Source organism: Pseudorasbora parva, chromosome 6 (assembly GCF_024679245.1).
Source record: "Pseudorasbora parva isolate DD20220531a chromosome 6, ASM2467924v1, whole genome shotgun sequence".
In the NCBI taxonomy this organism is placed as follows: Eukaryota; Metazoa; Chordata; class Actinopteri; order Cypriniformes; family Gobionidae; genus Pseudorasbora; species Pseudorasbora parva.
Window position 1 is genome coordinate 35989165 of NC_090177.1, and position 25956 is coordinate 36015120.

General features: G+C 38.6%; 1 protein-coding gene across 7 annotated transcripts in view; it reads left to right on the forward strand.

The window, feature by feature from the left end:
- The window catches only part of LOC137078947 (utrophin-like), a 303830-nt gene that overhangs the window by 234204 nt on the left and 43670 nt on the right, over positions 1-25956 (forward strand). For all 7 annotated transcript variants that reach the window (XM_067446798.1, XM_067446802.1, XM_067446800.1 and 4 more), the window contains 6 exons: positions 767-841; positions 4801-5002; positions 5500-5585; positions 10845-11002; positions 16046-16212; positions 22845-22956. In XM_067446798.1, the coding sequence (XP_067302899.1) occupies positions 767-841; positions 4801-5002; positions 5500-5585; positions 10845-11002; positions 16046-16212; positions 22845-22956 (800 nt within the window). The remainder of the gene's footprint in view (positions 1-766; positions 842-4800; positions 5003-5499; positions 5586-10844; positions 11003-16045; positions 16213-22844; positions 22957-25956) is intronic.

Below are 25956 nucleotides of genomic sequence, written 5' to 3' on the forward strand. Positions count from 1 at the left end.
TTAATTTAATTTCATTATTAGGATGACAATTTTTAATAGTTTTAGTTTAGCATTTTGCATATATCATTAATCTAAAAGAAGACAGGAATTCAATACACATTACACATTTTTGGGTTTGAAAAATGTTGTGTCAGGCTAGGTCATCAAACCTCATTGTTAAATCTACGCTACTAATGCTAGTGCACACTATCACGGAGTGTGTTTACATGTACAACAAAGCTAGACACTAGGAAACCGTGTTGAAATTTTAATAGCAAATTATTTTGCAGTCAGATGTCAAATTTGATGTGTGCACAAGACAAGAACTCGAAGCAGTAAAAATTGACATAAGACAAACATCTCGCTGTATTGACCTTTTCCTAATAAGAACGGTTCAACTTGTCATGTTTGACCTTTACAATTCTTTTGACTTATTAACCTTAACCGGTGTCAGATCGTACTTGTAAACACGCTCATTAACACACACCTTTATAAGGATGAAGTTAAATGTCCTTTTTGTTGTAAAATATTTAATTAAATATGCTGTTTATAACGGTGTTGTCAAATTGCGTTTGTGTATGTCAGATGTTCCGCCATTTATGAGTTTTACATGTCACAGTGTTTTTTTAGACGAATCGTTGAATATAACAGGACTCTTAAGAACAATTAATCTGTGAGTCTTTTTTCACACAAAGAACTGAGTTCACAAGCAGTTCAGTTGAGCCTTTGCATTATCATACTTGCATGTGTTCACTTTTCTTGTGCTTTCTCTTCTGTTTCCCTTTAGCTGACCTCAACAATGTGCGGTTCTCTGCATACAGGACGGCTATGAAGATCCGCCGGCTACAGAAAGCCCTCTGCTGTAAGTGTGTGTGTGCATGTGTGTGTGGTGTGTGTGGAAAGATTAGAGCTGCATCGTTGAATCGTCTCACTCCATTGGCTAAATTAACTCAGAGAGGCCCAATTAACAGCACAAAGAGAATCGTTAGGTGTGTGTGTGTGTGTGTGTGTGTGTGTGTATGTATGTCATCATCATTTGCATATGTGTGTGTTTGGTTTTTGAGTTGTTAATGGGTCTAATTAAACATTGTAAGCAGGGAATATGACATCCATCGCTCCATCAAAGATGAATAGCGTTAATGTTTGAGATGCTGACACACGTCCTAACTGAGCGTAACGCAATGAAGAGACAACCAATAAAACCTCCATGTTAATCGAGGTGATTGCGTTAAAGGGGTGGTAAAACACATTCTTTCGAAGGCCTGATTGTGCTTGTGGGGTGCACTGTAACACGTGTTCATGCTTCATTTTTTAAAAAGTGCATTATTTTTCATACATTTGACCTTAATTGTACACTGCTCTGTCTCTCCTTGTAAAAACGGTCAGATGGTTTCCGGATTCTATGAAGCCGGTCCCTCAAAAATACACAATGGGCTCAGATTGGTTAGCTGGCCCAGCTGTGTTCTGATTCGCTAACCACCTAGTTGACATGTTTTTAGATCAGTAAGTTATCACGGGCTGTGGGCGGGGCGCATCCATTACATGTTTTCAACACTGTCAGAGAGTCGGAGCCTGCTAGATTTACAACACAAGATCATCCACTTCAACTGATATGTGTAATGTGACATTACGTGAGGGAACGGGGTCGAAAATGAATGCGTTAGTTGATCGTTAAAGTTATCACGGGCTGTGGGCGTCCACACCATCGGTATATGTTTATATTATATATACATTATATGTTAACACTGACGGAGATGAGGCATGCTGGATTTACAACCTAAGATCATCCACTTCTCCTGATATATGTGACATTTTTTGATTGTGAACTCTGTTAATTGCAGACTGTTAATTCCTCCATAAAATGTGCAGCACAGAGAGCGAGATTTAAATTTTAACCATTGATACCTAACTCCCCGTCCCTAGGAAGGCTGAACAAAGTGGACCTACAATCCGGATGAAAATAACAGCGTTTCGTCTGCATTGCAAAATGGTCTCGCCCCCTTTATTTAATATTCTCGGAGGAGGGGTTTATGTTAATATTGAACCTGCTGATGTCAGGAGTCTGGAGGAAAAGGCTGTAGTTCCCTACCGGCTGTTTGCTGTAGTCCTTAGAAATGTGTTTCTTTACAAGCAAATATCTCCCTTTGCTTTAAACTTCGAGTATTGTAACTTTGCAGACGTTGTTTATGCTCAAACGGCAACATTACACACTAGCTAAAGTTAGAAAAGTGAATTTGTGTTTTACCACCCCTTTAACGAGACATTTTGCCTGGTTCTGATTTTGTTGAACTTTACAGCAGATGAAATCCATTTAACATTGGCCAGACAACATTTAATTCAAATTTTTTCTTAATCTTTAATATTTAGCAACTTTTTTACGCTAGAAATGCTACAGCCACTGTACGCTCTTTAACAAGAACACGTGGACAAACTCAGAACCAGGGTTTAAACTTTTACTTTGAAATCACAATGAAATGTTTAGAAACATATTGATGTACTGTCCTGTGTTGGCATAAGCCCTGTTCGGTCAGTAATTGTTTCTCATGCTGATGTCCGTAAAAATAAATTTGCGTGAATTTGCAAACTCGTGCATTCGGATGCCGATTTATTCAGGAGGAGTGAGTTTTGTGATCCTGTGCACCTGGGCACACTGCTCACGTGGTCAGTCCAATGAATTTCAATATTCAACATTCAATATTTACGTATTTTTCTTCTCTTTCTCTTTTGAGCGGTGATGAAAGCTTATTCTTGTAAATACTTTCCAGCATTTCAGTAATATATTCTTATATTACCATGATCTTTTATATATCAAAAGCTCAAGGGAAAGATGATTTCTAAATGTATTACCCCTTTAAACACGCAGGGAATTTGCAATAGCACTATACTATAGAATGGCTTTAATACATCATACAGCCTTAGAAAGCGGTCATGGATTGTCGTCTGTATGTTTATTCTCGTCTATGTTTCTGATTTCTTGACATGGGTAAATTGGATTTTTTTTAAACAGCCTTCTTGAATTCAATTGAGGAATCATGACAGTCCTAATAATAACAATCCGGTGTCCACTGCAGTTATAACTTTTGTGTAACAGTGGCAACCCTATTCACAACCTTATCTTGTCTTATGTAATGAGAGCGATTTGAGATTTAAACTTCAGTAGAGCGAGGAAGTTTAGTTCATTGCTATAATGTCCAAGCCTGACGTGATCATACTGAATTCTAGTCAGAATATGAGTCTGCTGCTCCATTGGGCTGTGATTATGGGGCGTGTTTCAACCGAACCAGGAAAGACATCAATTGGACAAACCTACAACCAATCAGAGCAACGAAAAGACGCTTTGTCAAATGTCAACAGAGCTCAACTGCACTGTGTTGCCAAATCCGCATTTTTTCCCCTGCGGGTTGTTTTTTATGTCCGCGGGTTGAAGCGACTATTATGTGATATATAGACCCATGAGTGAGCCAAAATAACAAAACATTTTACCCCCCCAAACGCCATATTCCCCCAGAGAACCCCCCGAGAATCTATTGTTTAGGGCTAGTAGTTGGCCGATTTTGTTGTAAAAACTTGGCAACCCTGTCTGCACACACGCTGAAATCAGCCTGGAATACACGATATCTGCCGGTGTTGTAAAAAAATTTAATAATTTAATGATACACAGAGTACTTACCCAACATGATCATCATTTCTGAGAGAAATTATGAAGGTGAATGCATACACAAACAAGCTCTCCGTTTAGGATTCGAAAAAATATAATTAAAATATAAAATATAACAAGCCCCTTTGATGACGTGCATGATTACGTTACTGTTTATCATCTGTCCGTCATCGTCTAAAGCCCACCCTGATGATTTCATTGGTCCGCACAGTTTCTGTTTGGAGATAATTACTCCTCTATGGAGCGAGGCCAGACCAAACCGCCCGACCTTAAAAATGTGTGGGCGGGGCTACGTTCGGCTGGCATCCAGGCTAATAAGTCAATTCAAAACTAAAGCGATTTTAAAATGATGCCGGAACTGTTTATTGAAGTACTCAAATGACATTTCTTTTAAATTTAAATAAATGTTGCTGTTTATGAATGTTGTCACTTGGTAGAAAAAGCTGCCCTTTAATGTGTTTTTAATTACTTTAATTACTATTTAATTACATGTTTTTAAAATATGTCCTCTGTTTCTTTTTCTGAGCCTCCAAATCTTGTCTTTATGTTCTATGAAGGACAGAGCTTTCTCTTCTTATACCCCAGAAATGGCAGAACGCTCTACTGAGTGAGAGTTAGAAAGTCAAAATCTCTTAGAACATTTAAATCTGACTGACTATTTCAGAAAAGCTTTCATTTTATGGTCCCACTTTATATTAGATGTCCTTAACTACTATGTACTTACATCAAAAATAAGTACAGTGTTCATTATAATTGTATTGCAAGTGCTTATTGTGTTCAAATTGTAGTGCCAAACACTTTTGCTGCTAGTGAGGTGGAATACGGGTAAAGATACCACACAGGTAAAGTTAGAATTGCCCTCATAGATGGAGCAATAAATTCTTAATTATTCCAGTGAATTAAAGTGAACTAAAGCTCAAGAGAAAGTGGGTCATGCAGCAAGACAACGAACCCAAGCACACAAGTCGCTCTACCAAAGAATGGTTAAAGAAGAACAGAATTCATGTTTTGGAAGGGCCAAGTTTTGTTCTTGTTGATCATTAAAAGTGTACATATCAAATATGATACTGTTTATTGTTATAGGTTTAAACATTATCGCCCAGTCCAGTTCTGAAGGATTTTGATACCACGAAGACTAACGTCTGTCTTTCTCTCTCTGTCAGTGGATCTGCTGGATCTGAGTGTGGCTCAGTCCATGTTCCAACAGCACAAGTTGACGGTAAACTCACAGCAGCTGACGGTTCCTGAGGTCATCAACTGTCTGACGTCTGTCTATGACGGACTGGAGCAGGAACACAAAGACCTGGTCAACGTCCCACTGTGTGTGGACATGTGTCTCAACTGGCTCCTCAATGTCTATGATACGTACGTATGGCACTAACATGCAGCGTTTCTTCATGTTGCCCAGCTATTCGGGGGGTTTTGAAAACATATGTTTTGATTTGAAAATATACTAAGACTTATATAACTACATAACATCAGACTTGCATCAAAATAAGTTCAAGATGTCTCTGGCTGCTCAATGACATTTCCTTATGTGTGAATGCAGTTGTCAAATTAAAGATGCTTCACTATTCTGAATATTTTTATACTAGTGCATTTCTATTGTAAATCAAGTAGGAAACAAATAAATCCCCTAATTTTGCTGAAGGCTTGCCTAGAGCTCAGAGCTGATTGATGTGCTGTGCTATTGCAGAAACCTTCAAGCTCCGAACGTCAGTGCTTCAATGCACTGTGTTATACTAAATAAACACTAAAGAAACTTATCCTCTAATCAATATTGGGCAGATGTATATTATTGTCATGTGCTTATTGCTGCCTATTTTCTCTTAATCCACAATTTTTTTTTTTTTATGCCACAGGGGTCGCAGTGGGAAAATTCGAGTTCTGTCGATGAAGATTGGTCTCCTCTCCCTTTGTAAGGGTCACCTGGAGGAGAAATACAAATGTAAGTCCATCCATCCATCCATCCATCCACACTATAATTGCCAAAAGTATTAGGTGTATAAAATAGTATAAAAAGCACTTCAGCATGCAAACGCTTCTATAAACATCTGTGAAAAAATGGGTCTCTCAGGAGCTCAGTGAATTGAAGCGTGGTACCGTGATAGGTTGCCACCTGTGCAATAAGTCCATTTGTGAAATTTCCTCACTACTAAATATTCCACAGTCAACTGTTAGTGGTGTTATAACAAAGTGGAAGCAATTGGAAACAACAGCAACTCAGCCATGAAGTGTTAGGCCACATAAAATCACAGAGCGGGGTCAGCGTACTTGGTACTTGCCTGACTGCATTGTGCCAAGTGTAAAGTTTGGTGGAGGTTGGGTTGTTTTTTTAGGGGTTGAGCTTAGCCCCTTAATGCTTCAGCATACTAAGACATTTTGGACAATTTCATGCTTCCCCAACAGTTTGGGGATGGCCCCTTCCTGTTTCAACATGATTGAGTGTACAGTGCCAGTGCACAAAGCAAGGTCCATTAAGACATCTGTCTGTCTGGGTTATCATTTTTATCCTTTTAAATAGAAGTTGTTTAATGTCTTATATAATTTTGACAAAATATTAACATTAAAGTACACATAATGTCTTGTTAAAGCAGCACTAGGTAACTTTTCAACCTTCATAATATATTTTTTAAGACTCTTGTGATGATAAATCGACTTACAATAGGTTGAATGACACATCTGCCATAGCCTGATGGGGTCTGTATCGTTTTTAATCGTACTTTTAAACTTCGGGTTTCGGGTAGTAACCCGAGAAAAAAAATAACTACAAAATTCGACTGCTTTACGGCATATACGTCACTTCCACCACCACCCACACTTCCTTAAATTCGGACGTGCGAGCCCAACTTTGTTCGTCGGATAATATAGTCATGTCCGAAGCAGCACAGACACATAAGAAAGAAAAGGTTTTGTTGGAGGAAAGCAATAAGAGCAAATGAAAAAGTGCTGGGATTAAAGGCAGGACGAGGATCAACATGTGACCAGCGTTTGCTCATCGGCGTGAGCTGAAGGAGGCGTGCCCGACCGATGCTGTCCTGCTTGTTACGGTGAGCTACCACTCAAACATTGAACTGAAGTATCATATAGATTCTGTAAAACGGTAACCAATAGACTACTATAATGACGCTGGCTTGTAAACGTGAGCATCGTGATTATTTGGCGTTTGAAAAAAATAAAACCCATGAAATTATATTCATATGACATGCTGAAACATGCCACTGACTGTAACGTTACCTGGGATGAAGACATTTCACACGCAACGCCAGAAGAACTCTGAACTCCTCTTGCAGTGTTCGGGGGAACTATTAGTGCTGCACCGACCCGCGGGGACGCTTTTATGAAGTTATTTGGCCCGCTCCGCACCACTGTATATATTTTTACAACCCACCGCGCACCCGCGACCATTAAATAGACATACGTGGTCTGCGGGTTATGAGACGAGCCACGCATCACTAGTTCAGGGCTATCAGGGTTGTTATGTCAACAAATGCACGCGCGATGGCATCCCCTGTTGTAGGATGACACATGGGATGACAGCTCTTACGACAGTAGTTGAGGACATTATTTTTTCCCAACTGTAGGGGGACCCCGAGAGCAAAAGTAGCCAAGTGCGGCTTTAAATATAGTATTCATATGTTTTAAACTATTAACAGTAAAATGTACAGTCAAATAAAAACAAGGCTTTTGAAATAGTTTTCCACTGTATATACTTGGTAAGGTAACTTAGTTAATGAGTTAACAGGTTATACCTAAACATTTTTATATGCTTTTAGTGATGTCAAACGATTAACCACATCCAAAATAAAATTTTGTGTTTACATAATATATGTGTGTGTACTGTATATAATTATTATGTATATATAAATGCACGCACATGCATATATATATATATATATATATATATATATATATATATATATATATATATATATATAAATATATATATATATATATATATATATATATATATATATATATATATATATATATATATATATATATATATATATATAAAGGAGAAATGTTGTCTTGGCAACTAACTCAAATAAAATATATTTCAGTTAAAAACACTTAATTGATGTAAAACTTTAGTAGAAGTAAAGTAATGCTAAATAGAAAGATAACCCCAATACAAATATAAAATCACAAAATTACTACAATTTAAACTTAAATTAAAATGAAAACTTAAATAAAAGCTTAATAAATATGATAATAGTATCTAATTAATACAAATAAAAAAGCACTGCTGCATTCACTAGATCGTTCACTGTCTGTAAAATTGAATTTGTCCATCTGTGTATTAAATATCAAATATACTAGGATGAGGCTAAGGCTAAACAAAGGCTTATTATTTTTGCTGGTTGAGGTTTTTGTATTTTCTGATCATTTGAATGTATAGTGTATATGTTGGTGTTTGTGCCCTGCGGTATTGTTAAATCACAGCCTTATCCCTTTTAATTAACGTGTTTGTGAAGCACGGCAAACCCCATGATGCCCTATCCCTTTTTTCTGTCCTGTTTTTCACCTGAAAGCACAGACTGCACTCCCATGATGCATCCCTCCATGGTAATTGGGCTTTTTGCTCTTTTAAGTTGCGACTCATCTCAGGAGTCTTTAGTCCTCTGAGTGATCAAAACTCACAGCAGGCAAATCCCTGTGCGGGTTGCGTTCACCAGTGGCAGCTCTGAGCGATCTCCTTGTCTGAAATATTGTAGATAGATGGGAAATGATGCATCACGCTTGTTGGGATGAAAAACATGTTTTTTTCATTTTCGGTCAGCAATTTGAGGTTCGCTCGGCCCGGTCAGCACTTTGTACAGCAGTGCTGAGTGACAGACAATCACAGATGCTTCAGTGCCGGGTTAGTTCGCTGACCTTGAGTTAACACACACCACACAGTGAAATGGAGTCTGTGTGACTTTAGTTGTGTGTGCTGGAGTTAGAATAGATGTGTACTGAACTGCTCTGATGCTCTCAGGACAGAGGTCTGGAGTTCATCTCTCTCTGTCTCTCTCTCTCTCTCTCTCTCTCTCTCTCTCTCTCTCTCTCTCTCTCTCTCTCTCTCTCTCTCTCTCTCTCTCTCTCGCTCTCTCTCTCTCTCTCCTCTCTCTCTCTCTCTCTCTCTCTCTCTCGCTCTGGCAGGGGTCTGCTATTTTTTGCGGTAATCAAGGTCATACCCATCCCTAAGCCAATGTCAGAAAGAGAGACTGAAATGACACTTATGATTAACTTTTAGTTTGTTTTTTTTACTGTGTAATCTGTTTATCCGCATTATTTTTCAAAAATGTAGGTTACTGAAGGTTTTGCTTTTAAATTTCAAATGGAGAAAAAAAAAGATAAATGATCTTTTCAATTTAACCGTATAGATGATGCGAGGTGAGAAGCATTTGAAAAACACTCTCTGATGTGTTGAATTCATGTGAGTGGACAGATAATGAACTGTTAGGAGCCTGTGACATCATTTTATTGAACTACAGCAAGTGTTTTATTCATACAGTTTAAAAGACAGTTTAATCTGTCTAGATGTCTGTTTATGTATTGTTCATTCTGTCCGTCTGTTCATCTGTCTGTCTGTCTGTTGTTCTCTTCTTCTGTTCATCTGTGTCATTTTGTCTGTCTTTTCATCTTGTCTGTCTGTTGTTCTCTCCATCTGTTCATCTCTGTCATTCTGTCTGTCTCTTCATCTGTCTGTCCTTCTGTCTGTCTGTTCATCTGTCTGTCATTCTGTCTGTCTCTTCATCTGTCTGTCCTTCTGTCTGTCTGTTCATCTGTCTGTTGTTCTCTCCATCTGTTCATCTCTGTCATTCTGTCTGTCTCTTCATCTGTCTGTCCTTCTGTCTGTCTGTTCATCTGTTTGTCTGTCTGTCTCTTTGTCTGTCTGTCTGTCGTTCTGTCTGTCTGTTCATCTGTCTGTCATTCTGTCTGTCTGTTCATCTGTCTGTCTGTCTCTTTGTCTGTCTGTCTGTCTGTTCATCTGTCTGTCTCTCGTTCTCTCCATCTGTTCATTTGTCTGTCATATTGTCTGTCTGTTCATCTGTCTGTCTGACTGTCTGTCGTTCGTTCTATTTGTTCACCATTTCCAAGGTTACTGTTGGTAAGACGTCATGGTTTGCAATTATGCATGGCACGAAAGGTTCCCCTGCTTAAAACCAGCAAATGTCCAGGCCCGTCTTAAGTTTGCCAATGACCATTTGGATGATCCAGAGGAGTCATGGGAGTGTGAGTTTTTCTGCATATGGGACGGGGCGACTGCACTGCATCAAGGAGAGATGACCGGGGCCATGTATTGGCGAGATTTTGGGGAACAACCTCCTTCCCTCAGTTAGAGCATTGAAGATGGGTCGAGGGTGGGGTCTTCCAACATGACAATGACCCGAAGCACACAGCCAGGATAACCAAGGAGTGGCTCTGTAAAAAGCATATCAAGGTTCTGGCGTGGCCTAGCAGATGATGGTCTCCAGACCTAAACCCAATAGAGAATCTTTGGAGGGAGCTCAAACTCCGTGTTTCTCAGTAACAGGCCAGAATCCTGACTGATCTAGAGAAGATCTGTGTGGAGGAGTGGGCCAAAATCCCTCCTGCAGTGTGTGCAAACCTGGTGAAAAACTACAGGAAATGTTTGACCTCTGTAATTGCAAACAAAGGCTACAGTAGCAAATATTAACACTGATGTTTAAATGATGCTCAGGTGTTCAAACACTTATTTGCAGCTGTATCATACAAATAAATAGTTAAAAAATCATACATTTTGATTTCTGGATTTTTCTTATTTTTTTAGATTAGGTCTCTCAGAGTGGACATGCACCTACGATGACAATTTCAGACCCCTCCATGATTTCTAAGTGGGAGAACTTGCAAAATAGCAGGGTGTTCAAATACTTTTACACTTTTAATAAATTTTTCTCACTGTGGAGTTATTGTCATCCATCCATCCATCCATCCATCTTACTGAACATCAAGATTCTCAGTTTATCGTCTCTTTTGTGCTCATGTCTCGCATCTTTTGCTATGTCTCTCTTAACATTTTAAGAACGCTGTGAAAGGTAAAGTTACTTATAGGTCAGTAGAATGTCTGCTGGCGAGCATCAACAGCAGATATTAAGCAGACAGTCTACTAATACTAGTGAGAGTTAGTTGACATGACACAAAATAACATTTTACCTAAACTTTAGGGCTGATTTGTTTGTTTGTGTCTCTCTCTCAGGTCTGTTTAATCAGGTGTCATCAGCGGGCGATACGTGTGATCAGAGGCAGTTGGGTCTTCTGCTGCATGATGCCATTCAGGTCCCTCGACAGCTGGGAGAGGTGGCAGCCTTCGGCGGGAGCAACATCGAGCCCAGTGTCCGCAGCTGCTTCCAGCATGTGCGTGAACACACTCACACATACACACACAGTGTATTATGACGATCACAGTGTGTGTTTCAATCTGTGTTTAAGACTGCTGTCTTTTTTAGTTGTGAATTATTGAAGCCGTCTGCTTGTGATATCCTTACATTACCTCACACACAACACCTAATGGTGTTGTCAGAATGAGTGTTTATATTTTTGTCCTTCAGTCGCTTCACTTGTGTATGTCCTACAGCAGTTAGACTGGGAGGCTATGAAAAGAACGAGAGAGAGAGAGAGAGAGAGAGAGAGAGAGAGAGAGAGAGAGAGAGAGAGAGAGAGAGAGAGAGAAATCACCCTTTTGACATTTTTAATGCTCTATCTATCTATCTATCTATCTATCTATCTATCTATCTATCTATCTATCTATCTATCTATCTATCTATCTGTCTGTCTCTCTGTCTGTCTCTCTGTCTGTCTGTCTGTCTGTCTGTCCACTATTCTTTCTGTCTGTGGTTCTGTCTGTTATTGTGTTAGTCTCTCTGCTTGTCATTTTATCTGTCTGTCTGTCAGTCTGTCTGTCTGTCTGTCCACCATTCTTTCTGTCTGTGGTTCTGTCTGTTATTGTGTTAGTCTCTCTGCTTGTCATTTTATCTGTCTGTTGTTCTGTCTGCCATTATTTCTGTCTGCCTGCCATTCCATGTATGTCATTCTGTCTGTCTATGTGTCTGCCATTCTGTGTCTGTGATTCTGTCTGTCATTCTGTTAGTCTGTCTGTTTGGCATTTTGTCTGTCTGTCGTTCTGTCTGCCATTCTGTGTCTGTCATACTGTCTGTCGTTCTGTTTGTTTGTCTGTTTGCCATTTTATCTGTCTGTCTTTCTGCCATTCTGTCTGTCGATCTGTCTGTCTGTCGTTCTGTCTGTCTTTCTGCCATTCTGTCTTTTTGTTTGCTATTCTGTCTGTCTGTCTGTCTGTCTGTCTGTCTGCTTGTTGTTCTTTCTGTCTGTCATTCTGTCTGCCCGTCCATCCATCCTTCTGAATCTATTTATCTATCGTTCTATTCTTCTAACGTTCTACTGTTCTGCAGACGTCTTCTCATCTGTCATTTTTCCCATGTCTGTCTCTCTTAGTCTGTCTGTCTGTTTTGATTGCACTCAGTGTCAAGTCTGAAGTGTTTTGAAGAGAGAGAAACTGTAATTTATAAATGTGAGGATGAAGAGGAGGGGAGAGGTCCAATCAGACCTGACTGACAGGAAGAGAGGTCACCACTGCAGAGGGAAAAATACTACTGGAAATAAAGGCTAGGTGTGATTTTCAAAGGAGGATGCCAGACATTTCACATGAAAGCTGAGAGAGGAAATGAATGATGAAAGACAGATGAGTGAAGGGATGACAGAGAGACAGGACAGTTTCACTCCTGAAGCCATTTACAGTCCGTGAGTACTGATGGATGGAATCGACCAAACAGTCAATTTCTGTTTCTTTTGTTGCTCATGGGTGTCTAATGGAAAAGGTTTAGGCTTAGGTTATGACATATCTCAACATAAGTGCAGACCTACAGACATCCATCATTTCAGAGGCTGTGTGTGTGTGTGTGTGTGTGTGTGTGTGTGTGTGTGTGTGTGTGTGTGTGTGTGTGTGTGTGTGTGTGTGTGTGTGTGTGTGTGTGTGTGTGTGTGTGTGTGTGTGTGTGTGTGTGTGTGTGTGTGTGTGTGTGTGTGTGTGTGTGTGTGTGTGTGTGTGTGTGTGTGTGTGTGTGTGTGTGTGTGTGTGTGTGTGTGTGTGTGTGTGTTCTGCCGCTGACATCACTGCCAAGATTGTTGCCGTTGTACATAGAGACACAAATCACTTAATCATTTTCTTATTTGATAATTTATTTTCCATTGACGTATTTTGTAAATCTGAAATATGAGAATGTGTTTACCATAGAGTTCAAATAATTACAGGAATATTTCAGGTTCAAAACAAGCTCCACGTGCCAAATCGGTGGCATTCTGACAATACCACAGGAAATTATTTCAGCCCATTGCTCAGTAAAAGCAAACAATAATCATGTTCACCGTTAGTGCACTTACAATGGAATACACAACCATTAAAAACAATAAAATACAAGCTGTTTAAAAAGTATAGCCACGAAAAGTAAACAATAAATGTATTAGTTCAACCTAAAATGTCATTGTTTACTAACGCTCATGTTGCTCTAAAACTGTATGCCTTTCTTCTGCAGAACACACACACACAAAGATTGAGACCCCCTTTAGTGTGTTCTTTTATTTATCTATGTCTGTATAAAATTTAAACTTCATGGGCATGTAAAGACAGTCAATCCTGTAACTTAGACATGATATGTGCAGTAAAACCAAATTCAAGTACGCTGGAATTATATCAGTAATTATGTCTCAGTAGCCTAAAATGGTGATTATAGTCCCATTTCCACCGAGATTACCCGTAACAAAATTACCCAGGAATTTTTTTCCAGGAACTTTTTCCCCCCACACCTGTTGCTGTTTGTTTTTCCATGAAGATTTAAAGTTAAAGCTAGTGAAGATTAGGCAAATGAGTCCGTTGATGGTAGGATTGCATGCAGGACTCAAGCATTAGGCTGAACACGTAATGCTTGCGTACATGCCGTCGCCATTTTCCACAGATTCGCCTTTTTGGTGTTTGCGTGGGGATGATGATGCTATATTTTCAAAACTATTTCAGACCTATTTCATGGTTTGTGTTCTCAGGCCACCAGGTGCTGTTGCCGCATGAATGGGGTCCGCAACGCATTGGGGGTTCTCTGTTTTAGCTGAGGATCATGCTTTTTAAATGGTGACAAATGAATCAGTTTTTACAATAGAAACTAATCAATCAAAAAACTTACTTTAGCTTTTCTTCTAAAACACAATGAATTTCCCTGCCATCACTGTTAAGCTGCTTTAAAAGCAATCTGTGTTGAAAAAAGCGCTATATAATGAAGGTGACTTGACTTGACTTTCCTGTTCCTGCTGGATTTCGTCTCCGCATATAAGCTCAAAGGGTTAGTTCACCCAAAAATGAATATTAACCCCATGATTTCAAGCCTTTAAGCCATCCTAGGTGTATTTGACATTATTATTTGAGATTAATACAATCTGAGTTATAATTAAAAAAAGTCCTGGCTCTTCGCAGCTTTATAATGGCAGTGACTTGTTGGTTCGTTTTTGAAGTCCATCTATCCATCTATCCATCATATAACTGCTCCACACGGCTCCAGGGGTTAATAAAGGCCGTCTGAAGCGAAGTGGCATTTATTTAAGAAACAGAGTTTAAACATTTTTAAGAAAGAGAGTTTAAGAAGAAAAACTATCTTCTGGCGGTCTCTAATAGACTCTTTTTAACCCTTTTTAAACATTGTGATGTTGTTTGTGGGCGGAGCTTAGCTGGAGGCAGAACGAGTCCCCTGATGGCTTAACTAACGCTAGCCAGCAAGTTTTTATTTTTTTATTTTTTTATTTTTTTAAGGTGAGCTTGTTTTTAAACAATGACTGAAGTCATTTTATCTGAATATGTACTCTGTCCGGAGTGTGATTGTTATTTTTAAAAAAAGTTAACTTTATGCAAGCAGCTGTTCTGGTACTACTGGGTAAAAAAAAAAAAAATGTTTTATAAACACATCACTTTTTTAATAGCCTAATGTTTGTATTCCACAGTTGTGCAGTGTGTTTAAGAGGATATATATGTTATTTTTAAAATGTATTTGCTGAAATTAGTAATGATATTTATATACAGGTTTATTTAAATGGCAATATTTTTGTAAAATTCACATTAAATATCTAAATTTCTCAGTTTACTTCGAGGTGTAAACATGAATGTGTATATTTAGATTGTTAGATGCCTATGCTTAATGGACAAGACTTACAATACAAAGATTTAACAGAGGACTTTTGTCGTATAATCTGAAGTTCTGCCTAGCCAGCGCCTGGCACACTGACTCCAGTCCGCTCGTTTTATTGCGTTTTACCACAGCTGTCGACGTTTTTTTGTCTGGCAGAAGCAGCAGATATGCTGTAAAATCTCAATTTGGAGACTGTACTCTTCGGATTCTGGCACCGAAAAACACAAAAAGATTACATTTTTAGCTCCTACTCTGTGCTGGTTCGTATTGACCGCCTCCTGTTTTTCCCTTTGTCTTGCCTTCAGCTAACGCTGTGACATAATTGTGACGTCGGCGCAAAAAGGGTCTAGCCTGAACCACGTCGTTGGTCCACCTGTCATATCTTTTAAACTCCATTGTTGAGTCGAATAGCAAACAACTCTCACTGTAAAATGCTTGTTGAGTAGAGTCAACCAATCAAAACGCTGTGTGAACTCAACCAATCAGCATGTTCAGCGCCAAGTCCCACCCCCAGTGGTTCCTGAACTCTGAAAAAGTACTACCTCGAGATCAGGGACTTTCTGAGGGGGAATATTTACCTGTAACTTCATTTAGACCCTGCGGTTGAAACACAGAGTACCACCCCCTAAGTCCCTGCGGTGAAAACACAGCTTTAGTAGCTTAAAATAGCTCAAATAACACATCCATTTATTCAGAAAATATAACAGTCTCTTCATCAAATGCACAAGCAGCACATGACTGCTTTTAAACCCTTCAGAATGTCTTGCTTCATTGACTTCCATTGTAATTGCATTAGTGTAAACACATTGTTTTATGTTGTTTGTCAAAACGATTTCCTTTGGTAATGTTCATTAAACTGAACTTGCGTTGAACCTGGTTCATAGAGATGCTACTGATGGGCTGTATGACAGATGAGACGTATGAAATATAATATTCTTCACCGTTAATGTTCCTTCTATTGGTTAAAAATCACCCAGCGCCAGCCGACAGGGTGACATCACTGAATGCTCGTTCTTGACGGAAATATTTATGAGGCTGTTATATCTCTATAAAGGCAGTCATGCGATTGACAGTCATTTATGGCGGTCTGCTAGGAAATGTTCCCTGCGTCTTTCTCGATTTCAGTCAGGCTGCATTGTTTACGAGTTATTCACTCATGCTGTTTATGGGCTTTCTGAAATCCCTCTCTCATTGGCTGATTACTCTCTTTTCTCAGGTGACCAATAAGGTTGAGCTGGAGCCGAGGCAGTTTGTTGATTGGATGAGGTTGGAGCCGCAGTCTATGGTTTGGCTTCCGGTCCTGCACAGAGTTGCTGCGGCAGAAACGGCCAAACACCAGGCCAAGTGCAATATCTGTAAAGAGTTCCCCATCGTGGGCTTCAGGTACACACACACACACACACACACACACACACACACACACACACACATTTTTATTAAGCGTGCATCACCATGAAAAGGGTTCATTATGCACTGTAAGCCCTAACGCTCAAAATAATTAAATGGTTTGAGTAGAGCCAATTCAAATTAAACAAATGAGTTCAAAAAAATCAACATTTATGAGTATTTAGAAGTGAGTTTTATGAACTTTTCAATTTAGACTTAAATTTAACCAAAACTGGGCTGGGATTTATATTTCATGATTTGCCATGAGACTCAAAACGTACTGTTAATGCCCAAATTAAGTGTTGTTGTTGTTGTTGTTTTTTTGTGCATGATTAATATTAATTGGGAGATTTAGAAGTGTTTACTGTTTTATGCTAGTTTAGAAGATTTGCTGTTATGTTGGAGCATGAGCTTAGTTTGAGAACAGATATATGTTAAATATATTATATTGCTGTATTCATTATATAGTGCCTTGAAAAGCGCTATATAAATTGAACAAATTATTATTATTATTATTATTTATATTATTATTATTATTATTATTATTATTATTATTCAGCAAGTGCTATGTAATGCTAGCATTGTGTACCAATTAGCAAGGTGGCATTTAATTAATTAGCTAGTTAGTCAAGTTTCCACTCTTACACATTTTAGATTACATTATATTTTTGAGTTAAATGTATGAATTTGCTTACTCTGATATTTCAAAATAACTTCCGAGCAAATTGGAGGCCAACTGATTGACTCTTTTTGAGTTTTGCCAACTTATTCGGATTTACACTGTGGCTTAATGACTGCACATTAGGAGGAAAAGAAGAAACTTTACAATGACAGATTTGAGAAGTAGATGATAGTTTGAGAAGTGCAGGAGTGTCCAGTCCTGCTCCTGGAGTCCCACTGTCCTGCAGAGGTCAGCTCCAGCCCTAATTAAACACCTGAACCGGCTAATCAAGGTCTTACTAGCAACTTCCAGGTTGAGGCAAGCTGGAGCTAAACTCTGCAGGACAGTGGGCCCACAGGAGCAGGGTTGGACACCCCTGCACTAGGCAAAGCGTGATATCACGGGGATCTGTGAGAGATTTAAGACACACACATATGGGTGCGCGTCTGCTGTCTGGGAGCAAAAAGGTTAGATTCACTCCTGAGGCCCAACATTCATCTAAATGTCAGCATCTGATAGCACTCTAAATAAGAGAGAGAGGCTGATGAAAGGGATTGTGGGAGAGACATGGAGTCAGTGCTATTCTCTGATCAGCTCTGACACTTTTCAAAGTTCATCTCTAAAATAGGGCTGTCAGTGTTAACGCATTAATAGTGTATTGTCATTGAGCAGGATGGGCTGATTCTAGAGTTTCAGCCCCATTTGCTATCAGTCTGTGTGTGTGGTGTGATATGAGGCATCTCAGAGGAAGTTCTTGCATTGTCACAAGATCAAATCTTGTTCGAATGAGATATTAAATATAAAACTAATAATAGTAATAATAATTAAATAGTTTTTCTTTCTTTGTAGATATACACTGATCAAGCATAACATTATGACCAATAATATTGTGTTGGTTCCCTGTTTTGCTGCCAAAACAGCCCTGACCCATCGAGGCATGGGCTCCACCTTACCCCTGTAGGTGTGCTATGGTATCTGGCACCAAGATGTTAGCAGCAGATCTTTAAGTTCTGTAAGTTATGAGGTGGAACCTCTGTGGATCGGACTTTGTTCAGCACATCCCCCTCGATTGGATTGATTTCTGTGAAATTTGGAGGCAGCTGTTCAAACCTCAAACCATTCCAGAACTATTTTTGCTTTGTGGCAGGGCGCATTATCCTGCTGAAAGAGCCACAGCCAGCAGGGAATACCATTTCCATTAATGGGCACCCTGACTGGGTCTACGGCTATGCAGCCCCATACACAAAAAAACTGTGATGCACTGTGTATTCGGACGTCTTTCTATCAGAACCAGCATTAACTTCTTGAGCAATTTGAGCTACAGTAGCTCTTTTCTGTTTGATCTGAACACACGTGCCAATGTTTTGATTGGTGGATATTAGTAATTGTGACCATAATTTAATTTGTATTTTCACAGAAGTTTCTTGCTGATATTTTATCCTACATGCTTGCTTCAAGTTTCTTCCAGGATAGACTGATAGCAAAGTCAGTGGTAATGCGTTCTTAATGGCTAATTATTAATAAATTAATCTAAAAATATTATTTATTTATTGTGTTTTAAATAAATCATGCACACAGAAATCCTGTAGTTGTTATGTTTTATGGTGAAAACAAAGTAAATTTATTTATAATCATGTATCATTAAAAAAATATGATTCATTATATTTCTTATTCATTATATTTAAAAGTATTATGTATAATAAATTGGCAATTAAAATGTATAGCTAATTAATGTATTAATTAATAGTTTAAATATATATATTTTTACAAAATCCATGCATTTGCAATATTTGTATGCTAGATTTTAACAATCGTTGAAGCTCAATGGTATGAAATTTTAGCTTATACCCTAAACCTAACACCATTGATGGTAATAATGGCAAACGCCAGCAGAAGACTGCAGTAAATGAACATCATTTTTATTATTTAATGATATATTAATGTTTCTTTTTTGCTTTGAAATTTATGGACAGCTTTAATATCATGAGTGTGGACATGTACAGCACCATAAATACAGGCTGATCAACATTGTGTGTGTGTGTGTGTGTGTGTGTGTGTGTGTGTGTGTGTGTGTGTGTGTGTGTGTGTGTGTGTGTGTGCGCGTGGTGTGTTTGTAAGTGCTGCAGTGTGCGCCAAGGGGTGTTAGCTCAACATCACACGGCTCCATGCTGTATTTTAAACAGCCACTGTGTGCTCTTGTCACCTGCAGTGTGCGCCAAGGGGTGTTAGCTCAACATCACACGGCTCCATGCTGTATTTTAAACAGCCACTGTGTGCTCTTGTCACAATAGGTGGTGGCCTTTTCAAATGCCATGCGTACATAAATAATGCCCATGTATTACTGATAATGCTGCCGTATTTAGAAGCTTTGGCTAAGTCTCACTGACAACCTCCTCCGTCTCCCGAGGACTGACAGCATCAGACCGGACCATCTTGTCTTCTGAGACGTTTCACTGAGGCAGAGCTCAGTGGTGAGATTCAGTCGGACGTTTGACACAGGAGATACGGGCTGTGTTTTGTCAGTGATGGATAGTAGAGAAGACTAAATAAAACGAGAGAGAGAAACGGAGAAAAATAAAGTCACTCAACCTGGATTTATGGAGAGAAACTTTGTGTTGATGGAGAAGAAATCCTAGGGCAAATTGATGCATTCACGAATACATGCAGATGTCATTAATCGTTTAGCAGATTAACAGTTGTTAATTGTTAAAGCAGTAATCCGCAAGTGGCTGTGTGTTGATTTTGCCACGTGTTAAGCCGTTCATCGTGGTTAAGCTGTACTCACTTAGCAGTAACAAATCACCGCCATGGAATTATGAGATTCTCTCTGCATTCGGAGCGGTCTTGAGATATTGAGCTTTAAAGCTACACTGTGTGATATTTTCCCCCATCTAGCGGTGAAAAGGTATATGACCATCCAGTGAATAATAGTTTCTATTCCTCTCAATTCTGATTTTGTTTTAACTCCTACGGTGGCCGATTTAGTCCAAGATTAACATGGCAATCCCCCTCTTCACATTCGACACGGTGCCATCGAGTGTTAAAACGTGAAAGGCGAAGCTTGAATTTACGGGAATGTCCCTCATTGGCTAATGTACTTTCAAGATGGAGGAGCAACATGGCGACCGGCATTCGAACCCCTCACCCGTATGTATTTTCAATGGCATATTATAAACTTACGAGAATACTTTATTACTTGAAAGAAGTGAATATACATTAATGAGCACATATATTTTTGAAAGAACTAAGTGTTTTTAGCTAAGAATAAACTAAAAAAGTTACACAGTTTAGCTTTAAAGTTTTTGCATTCCATGTGAAAAATGAAATGGGGAACAAAACAAGTCTCATTCATACATGAAAAATAACAAAGAACCTTAATATATTCTAAATGTATAATATCAAAATCCTCTCAAATTTGTCAATGGGGATTTATGGAACAGGCCAAATGCAGATCGAACACTTTTTTTTCACAAATTCCGCTTGGAAATAAGGTTATATCTTACAAAACATTAATTGAAGCAATCATTTTCAAGAAACACAGTTTAATTTCTTTGAAAATATAAAATTATTGTTTTAACAATGTGTCGACGTATGAGAGTGAAATTTAACGCTTTCTATGACATGTCAACATATGATTTGGTTGGTAATCAAACACATTATTGCAGGAACCGTTAGTTTAAGTTTCCTTTGGGTTCGACAGAAAGCAGCTGCTGTAATGCATCTGACCAGGACTTCATTCCACAGAAAGTGGGACAGGTAAAATGGCTTGCAATTTCTCTAGAGATTAGTATGGATTGAAACGTTTGTAGACAAACGTTGATGTTTGTTGATGTAGCTAGAAAGTTTCAAGTAGTTTTAACAGCTTTAAATTTGAAATAGATTTACATTTTGGTTTAGTTTTACAAACTAAAGTTTTAGATTAATGCATAATGAATAAATGCAGCATTGGTGAGCGGAGGGAGGGAGGGAGGGAGGGAGAGAGAGAGAGAGAGAGAGAGAGAGAGAGAGAGAGAGAGAGAGAGAGAGAGAGAGAGAGAGAGAGAGAGAGAGAGAGAGAGAGAGAGAGAGAGAGAGAGAGAGAGAGAGAAGGGACAGAAGATGGAACAGTTTTCTAAATAAAATAAATCCCAAAATGTACGCAACTTAAAAAGTTGGCAGGTGAAAAATCTTGTTTAAATCTCAGTTATCTACGCTCCTCAAATACATATTACTTCATCAATCCTTATATATACACGTGCATCAATGAGCCTTGGCCGCCCATGACCCTGTGGCCGGTTCTCCACTGTTCCTTCCTTGGAGCACTTTTGATAGATACTGACCACTGCAGACCGGGAACAGCCCACAAGAGCTGCAACCCATTCGTCTAGCCATCACAATGAAACAAAAATAAAAAAAATATGCTGTACTTATTTCAAAGTCTTTATTTAGCTTTAAATTGCAAACAAGCAGAGACGGTTCAAACTGTGCATGGCTATAATAGAGGCGGGATGAAGGTGTGAGGTTTGACTGACAGTTTCAGTGATCCAGTGGAGTTGCAATGTTTAGTCACAAGCGTTGGTTAAATATTTGCAAAACCCAATGATGTAAAGGGTGACCAGTATTAGTGATTCATTAAAAACAAATTCAGAATCACAAAGTGCTTTGCTAAAGTTACTTAAAGTTTACTTTAAAGTCAAATTGAGAAAATAATCCGATTTGAGTGTTTCCATGCTTATTTTGTTCCTGTTTATTGAAAATAATTAATGTAAACACCTCAATAAATATGATTGAACTGAAATAATTCAGTCAAATTACTAATAGATTACATGTTTGCATGTAAACCTAGCTAATGTGCCCTATCTAATAAAGGCAAAATTCAAAATAAAATCATTTATATGGGACTGTAAGTTGATAGTTCAATAACTAAACAATTTTGCCCACACTTTATGAACGTAATGTTACATGAAGACATTTTTGCTACCAATTTCAAGTCCTCCACTTGAATGTGCATTTCTGTAATTGATCATGTTTTTATCATAGGTCATATATAAAAATGAGAGATCACACAGAACAGAATGAGTGCATTCAATATGCGTCAATTATCACACGTGTTAATGTTAACTTAACAGCCCTAAAAGAAACAACAAAATGGCACCAATGTCATTAAAACAAGTGTTTAATTAATAGCATAAAAAGAAAATATACTTCTGCCAAGCAATGCCTGCTTATAGTTACTAAGCAACTAAGTTTGAAAATATATTTGACTGCTTTTTTTGTCCTATTATTATTAGTAGTAGTAGTAGTATTTTTTCTGTAACTTGCAGGCTCTCATGACATTCAAAATTCATCAGATTGCATTTTAGATCAGTTTTATATAAAACTCTTACCTGCATCTCACAGAAACTAATATAAGATCTTGACCAAAGTGGCCTGATGTTTAGTATTTCTCAGCGGGGCCTCAGTGTGAACGCTGTTTTCAGATGTGCCGCCCCAGAGAGATGAAGAGTCGTTTCAGCTTTTTACTGTCATATCATTTATGCAGCAGCGCGGTGGAAATATTGCACACTAGAGGAATTAAATTCTATTGAATTTGCATTTCCTGGAGAGACCAGAAGGAACCAAAAACAAACACCACACACGGTGCTGTCCTCCTCCACTCTCAATTTACATTTATATGAAGAAAATCTGTTTAATAAAAATACTTTTCAACTGTGTGTTAATGACGTTATTGAATCAAGCGTGACATGACTGGAGGGAATGAGTATCCTCGATAGGACTGTAATTTCAGGCAAATTCAATAACGAGTGGATTATAGTTTGACGCAACTACGGAATGTTTTGGAGTTGAAATTAAGGAATCGTCTAAAAATGAACCTCTGTGTTTTTCTTTCTTCTGTGAAACAGAAAGGGATAAAGGCTCACGCTGCTTTTCCATACGATGAAAGCATGTTACCATACTAATGGCCAGTGTTTTCTTTCCCTCTTTGCAGATATCGCAGTTTGAAGCACTTCAACTATGACGTTTGCCAGAGCTGTTTCTTCTCTGGTCGCACGGCGAAGGGTCATAAACTGAACTACCCCATGGTGGAGTACTGCACACCGGTGAGTTAGTCGCGCCTGAACGTCTGCTGCAGTCTTTCTCTACCTGTCAAATTAAGCCATGTGTAATGAAGCTTGTAAATTGGACTTCATAAAAGAGACATTTCGCATGAATAGACATTACTGTGGGTATTCAGTAGTGGTAGAGCTATGGCTCTTTTCCAAAACCCAGTGAGCTGCTTTTCTGTCTACTGCCTACATAGGCATCTACCTTTCACAATGGCTGTTTAAATGAAGTCTAAATAATATGAAACGCTCCACATAAACAGATAGCAAGGAGCGCTCTAATGTTCTGGCTAGGTTCTTTCACCGTTTTTATGCTAACATTGAAATATTGTTTATTCATAGTTATCTGGTCTTTAATAATGTTCTCAAAATGTTAGTACAAAAACATTTATACTTTGTTTATGGATGTATGTTTTTTTTATTCTGAAACGTTTTGGTTGGATGTTCATCTAACCTTTTTTTAAATGTTCCCATAATGTTTTAAAATTACAAAATGGAATGATCCTTTAATGTTTTTGCCAATGTTCGCATTAACAAAAAATAATTATTTTCAACCCCTTAACTGTCACCATCCTGCTAGCAGGACGCTTGGCACTCTTTTTTAATCGCCTTTTTTATATCACATATTTAATAATCATCAGAAATTAGGTATAATTCAAAAGCTTACAAACTCAAAATGCACCCTGTGAAAACCGTTTTAAAATTGGACGTTGTGTTACCATGGAAACAGTTCTCTAAACAGTACTCTAGTTTCAAATTTCAAAATGTATTAATTTTAATGATATTATTCAAACCCTTTTCTAATCTTGACAAAACATATCGTCGGAAAGGTTCCATATTTGGTTTTGTGATAGTTGGACAAAAATGTATTAATCTGTTACAGAATAATATATAAAATAAACAAAACAATGGATTGTTTTTGTCACCCAGTGGCTATGTTTGTCACATCAGCTAAACAAACTCCCATGGGAACAATTTTTGTGATATCAACTTCAAATTTGGAACACAACTTGGTTAGATATATGGCTTGATTATATATATATATATATATATATATATATATATATATATATATATATATAGAACACTGCATTTGATTTACAGTAAATGTAAACTTCCATAACTTTTTCATGTTTTCTGAAGTTTTTTCACTCCAGCAATAGTGTGCTAAGTGTCTTCTTTAAAACAAGACCAAACATGGGTCTATATTCCAGGGGTAGGATGAGGTTTCAGGGGTAGGATGTACTGCGTGTGGTCTGATTGATTGAAGGACTATCCAATTGCTTACAGAGTCATTTGAATAATGCCCGTTGATCATGCCTCTTGTGCAGCATAAAATACAAAGCAGACTCCCCAGACCAATGTTCATGTTTTAATTTGAGCTTGGTCTGGTGATAGCCAGATAATGGCTGTGACACATCAAGCCGATGGTCAGGCAATGTTTTATTAGTGTGCTCCACACCACTGGCTCTGAGGCCCTGTCCACATGAAGCCAGCGCTTTCCCAATCCGATCTTTTTTTCCCCTCGTTTCAAGAAATATCTGCGTCCACACGAGATTACAAAAACGGACTAAAAACGATGTAGTTTGCATGCCAGGCCAGTGTGTGGCGCTGTAATTCTGCCACAGAAATTCACTAAAAACGGAGAAGAAGAGTTGTGGCTAGCAGGGGTATAGCAGTGGTCGGAGGTGAGGCAAAATCTCACGATAAAATGACAATAAATACATTTGCTACTTAACAGATGTGTTTTATTAACGTCTACACCTACCCCAACCCAAAACATACCCTTACAGGTATGCAGATACGTTAATTAAATGACGCGATATTGATGTGCGCATTCCCAGTGCCCATAGTTGTATCCCTCAACTCTTTCACTGTGCTGGACGTAGTGTGATGACATCACCGTTTCAGAAAATATACGGATTCGCTGTACACACGAAAACGGAAGATGATCGTTTTCAGATTTATCCGCTTTGGGATCCGGTTTCGAAAAATACCGGATGCATGCTTCTAAAACGCCGGATCTGTGTGGACGAAACGCTGAAACGGTACAAAATTTATACGTATACAGCTAAACGCGTCTCAGTGTGGACGGGGCCTGAGACAACTTTAATGAAGAAAGTGATCAGCGTAATTAATCATTAAAATGGTAAGCAAGCGCTGTTTTCTTTACGGTTTGTATATCTGCAGTCCTAGTTTTGGTTTCCCTTTATGAATGATGAATATAAACTATTGATACCTGCTTATAGATTTACTTACACGCAGGTGCAGAATGCACGTCGCATTTGACCGTTGCCTTGTGGACTTTTTATATTTAAGCGCCGCTTTTTAGCTTAGACACAACACAGCTGATGAGAGGAGACAACACGGTCAGCTTTTGTTGCCGCTAGTTCTTTGACGTCGGTGTGTCACATGCTAAATAAGCACAAAGCGCACAACTCCTACAAATATTAAGGAAAAGATGCATGTTTAATTAAGTAAAGGAAACATGCAATGCTGCTTTAGAATCTCAGCTTTTGTAGGAGGCGTAATCCTGCTAAATGCCTTTTGCAACAGCTTTAGCATCAGGAGCACATCCATATAGTTTTTATTCCAGCTGGGAATGTAAAGTGTGTGGTTGGTGGTCTCCTCCCCCACTGCAGGCAAGATGGAGAGTAGTTAAAACACAGAAAGCCTGCCCTTGATCTATGAACGTCAGCGGCGGGATTTTCTATCACCTCCTTAACAGACGCTGGGTGCAACCTGAAAATTAAAGTGTTTAACTCAACAGTTCAGTTTCGGATGCATGAAATTGAAAAGCTGTCAGTCATTGATCAGCATGGCAAAAGGTAAACACATTTATTATTGCTTTCTTCGACTTTCAAATTAGACTGAATAATGAGCGATTCAACTTAAAACACCGGCGCTTCAGTGAAGAAACTTTGCCTTTTTCATTAGTCATAAAGACGGCTGACCGGAGGGTTGTGCATTGGCCATCCGGTAGATGGTTTATATCCA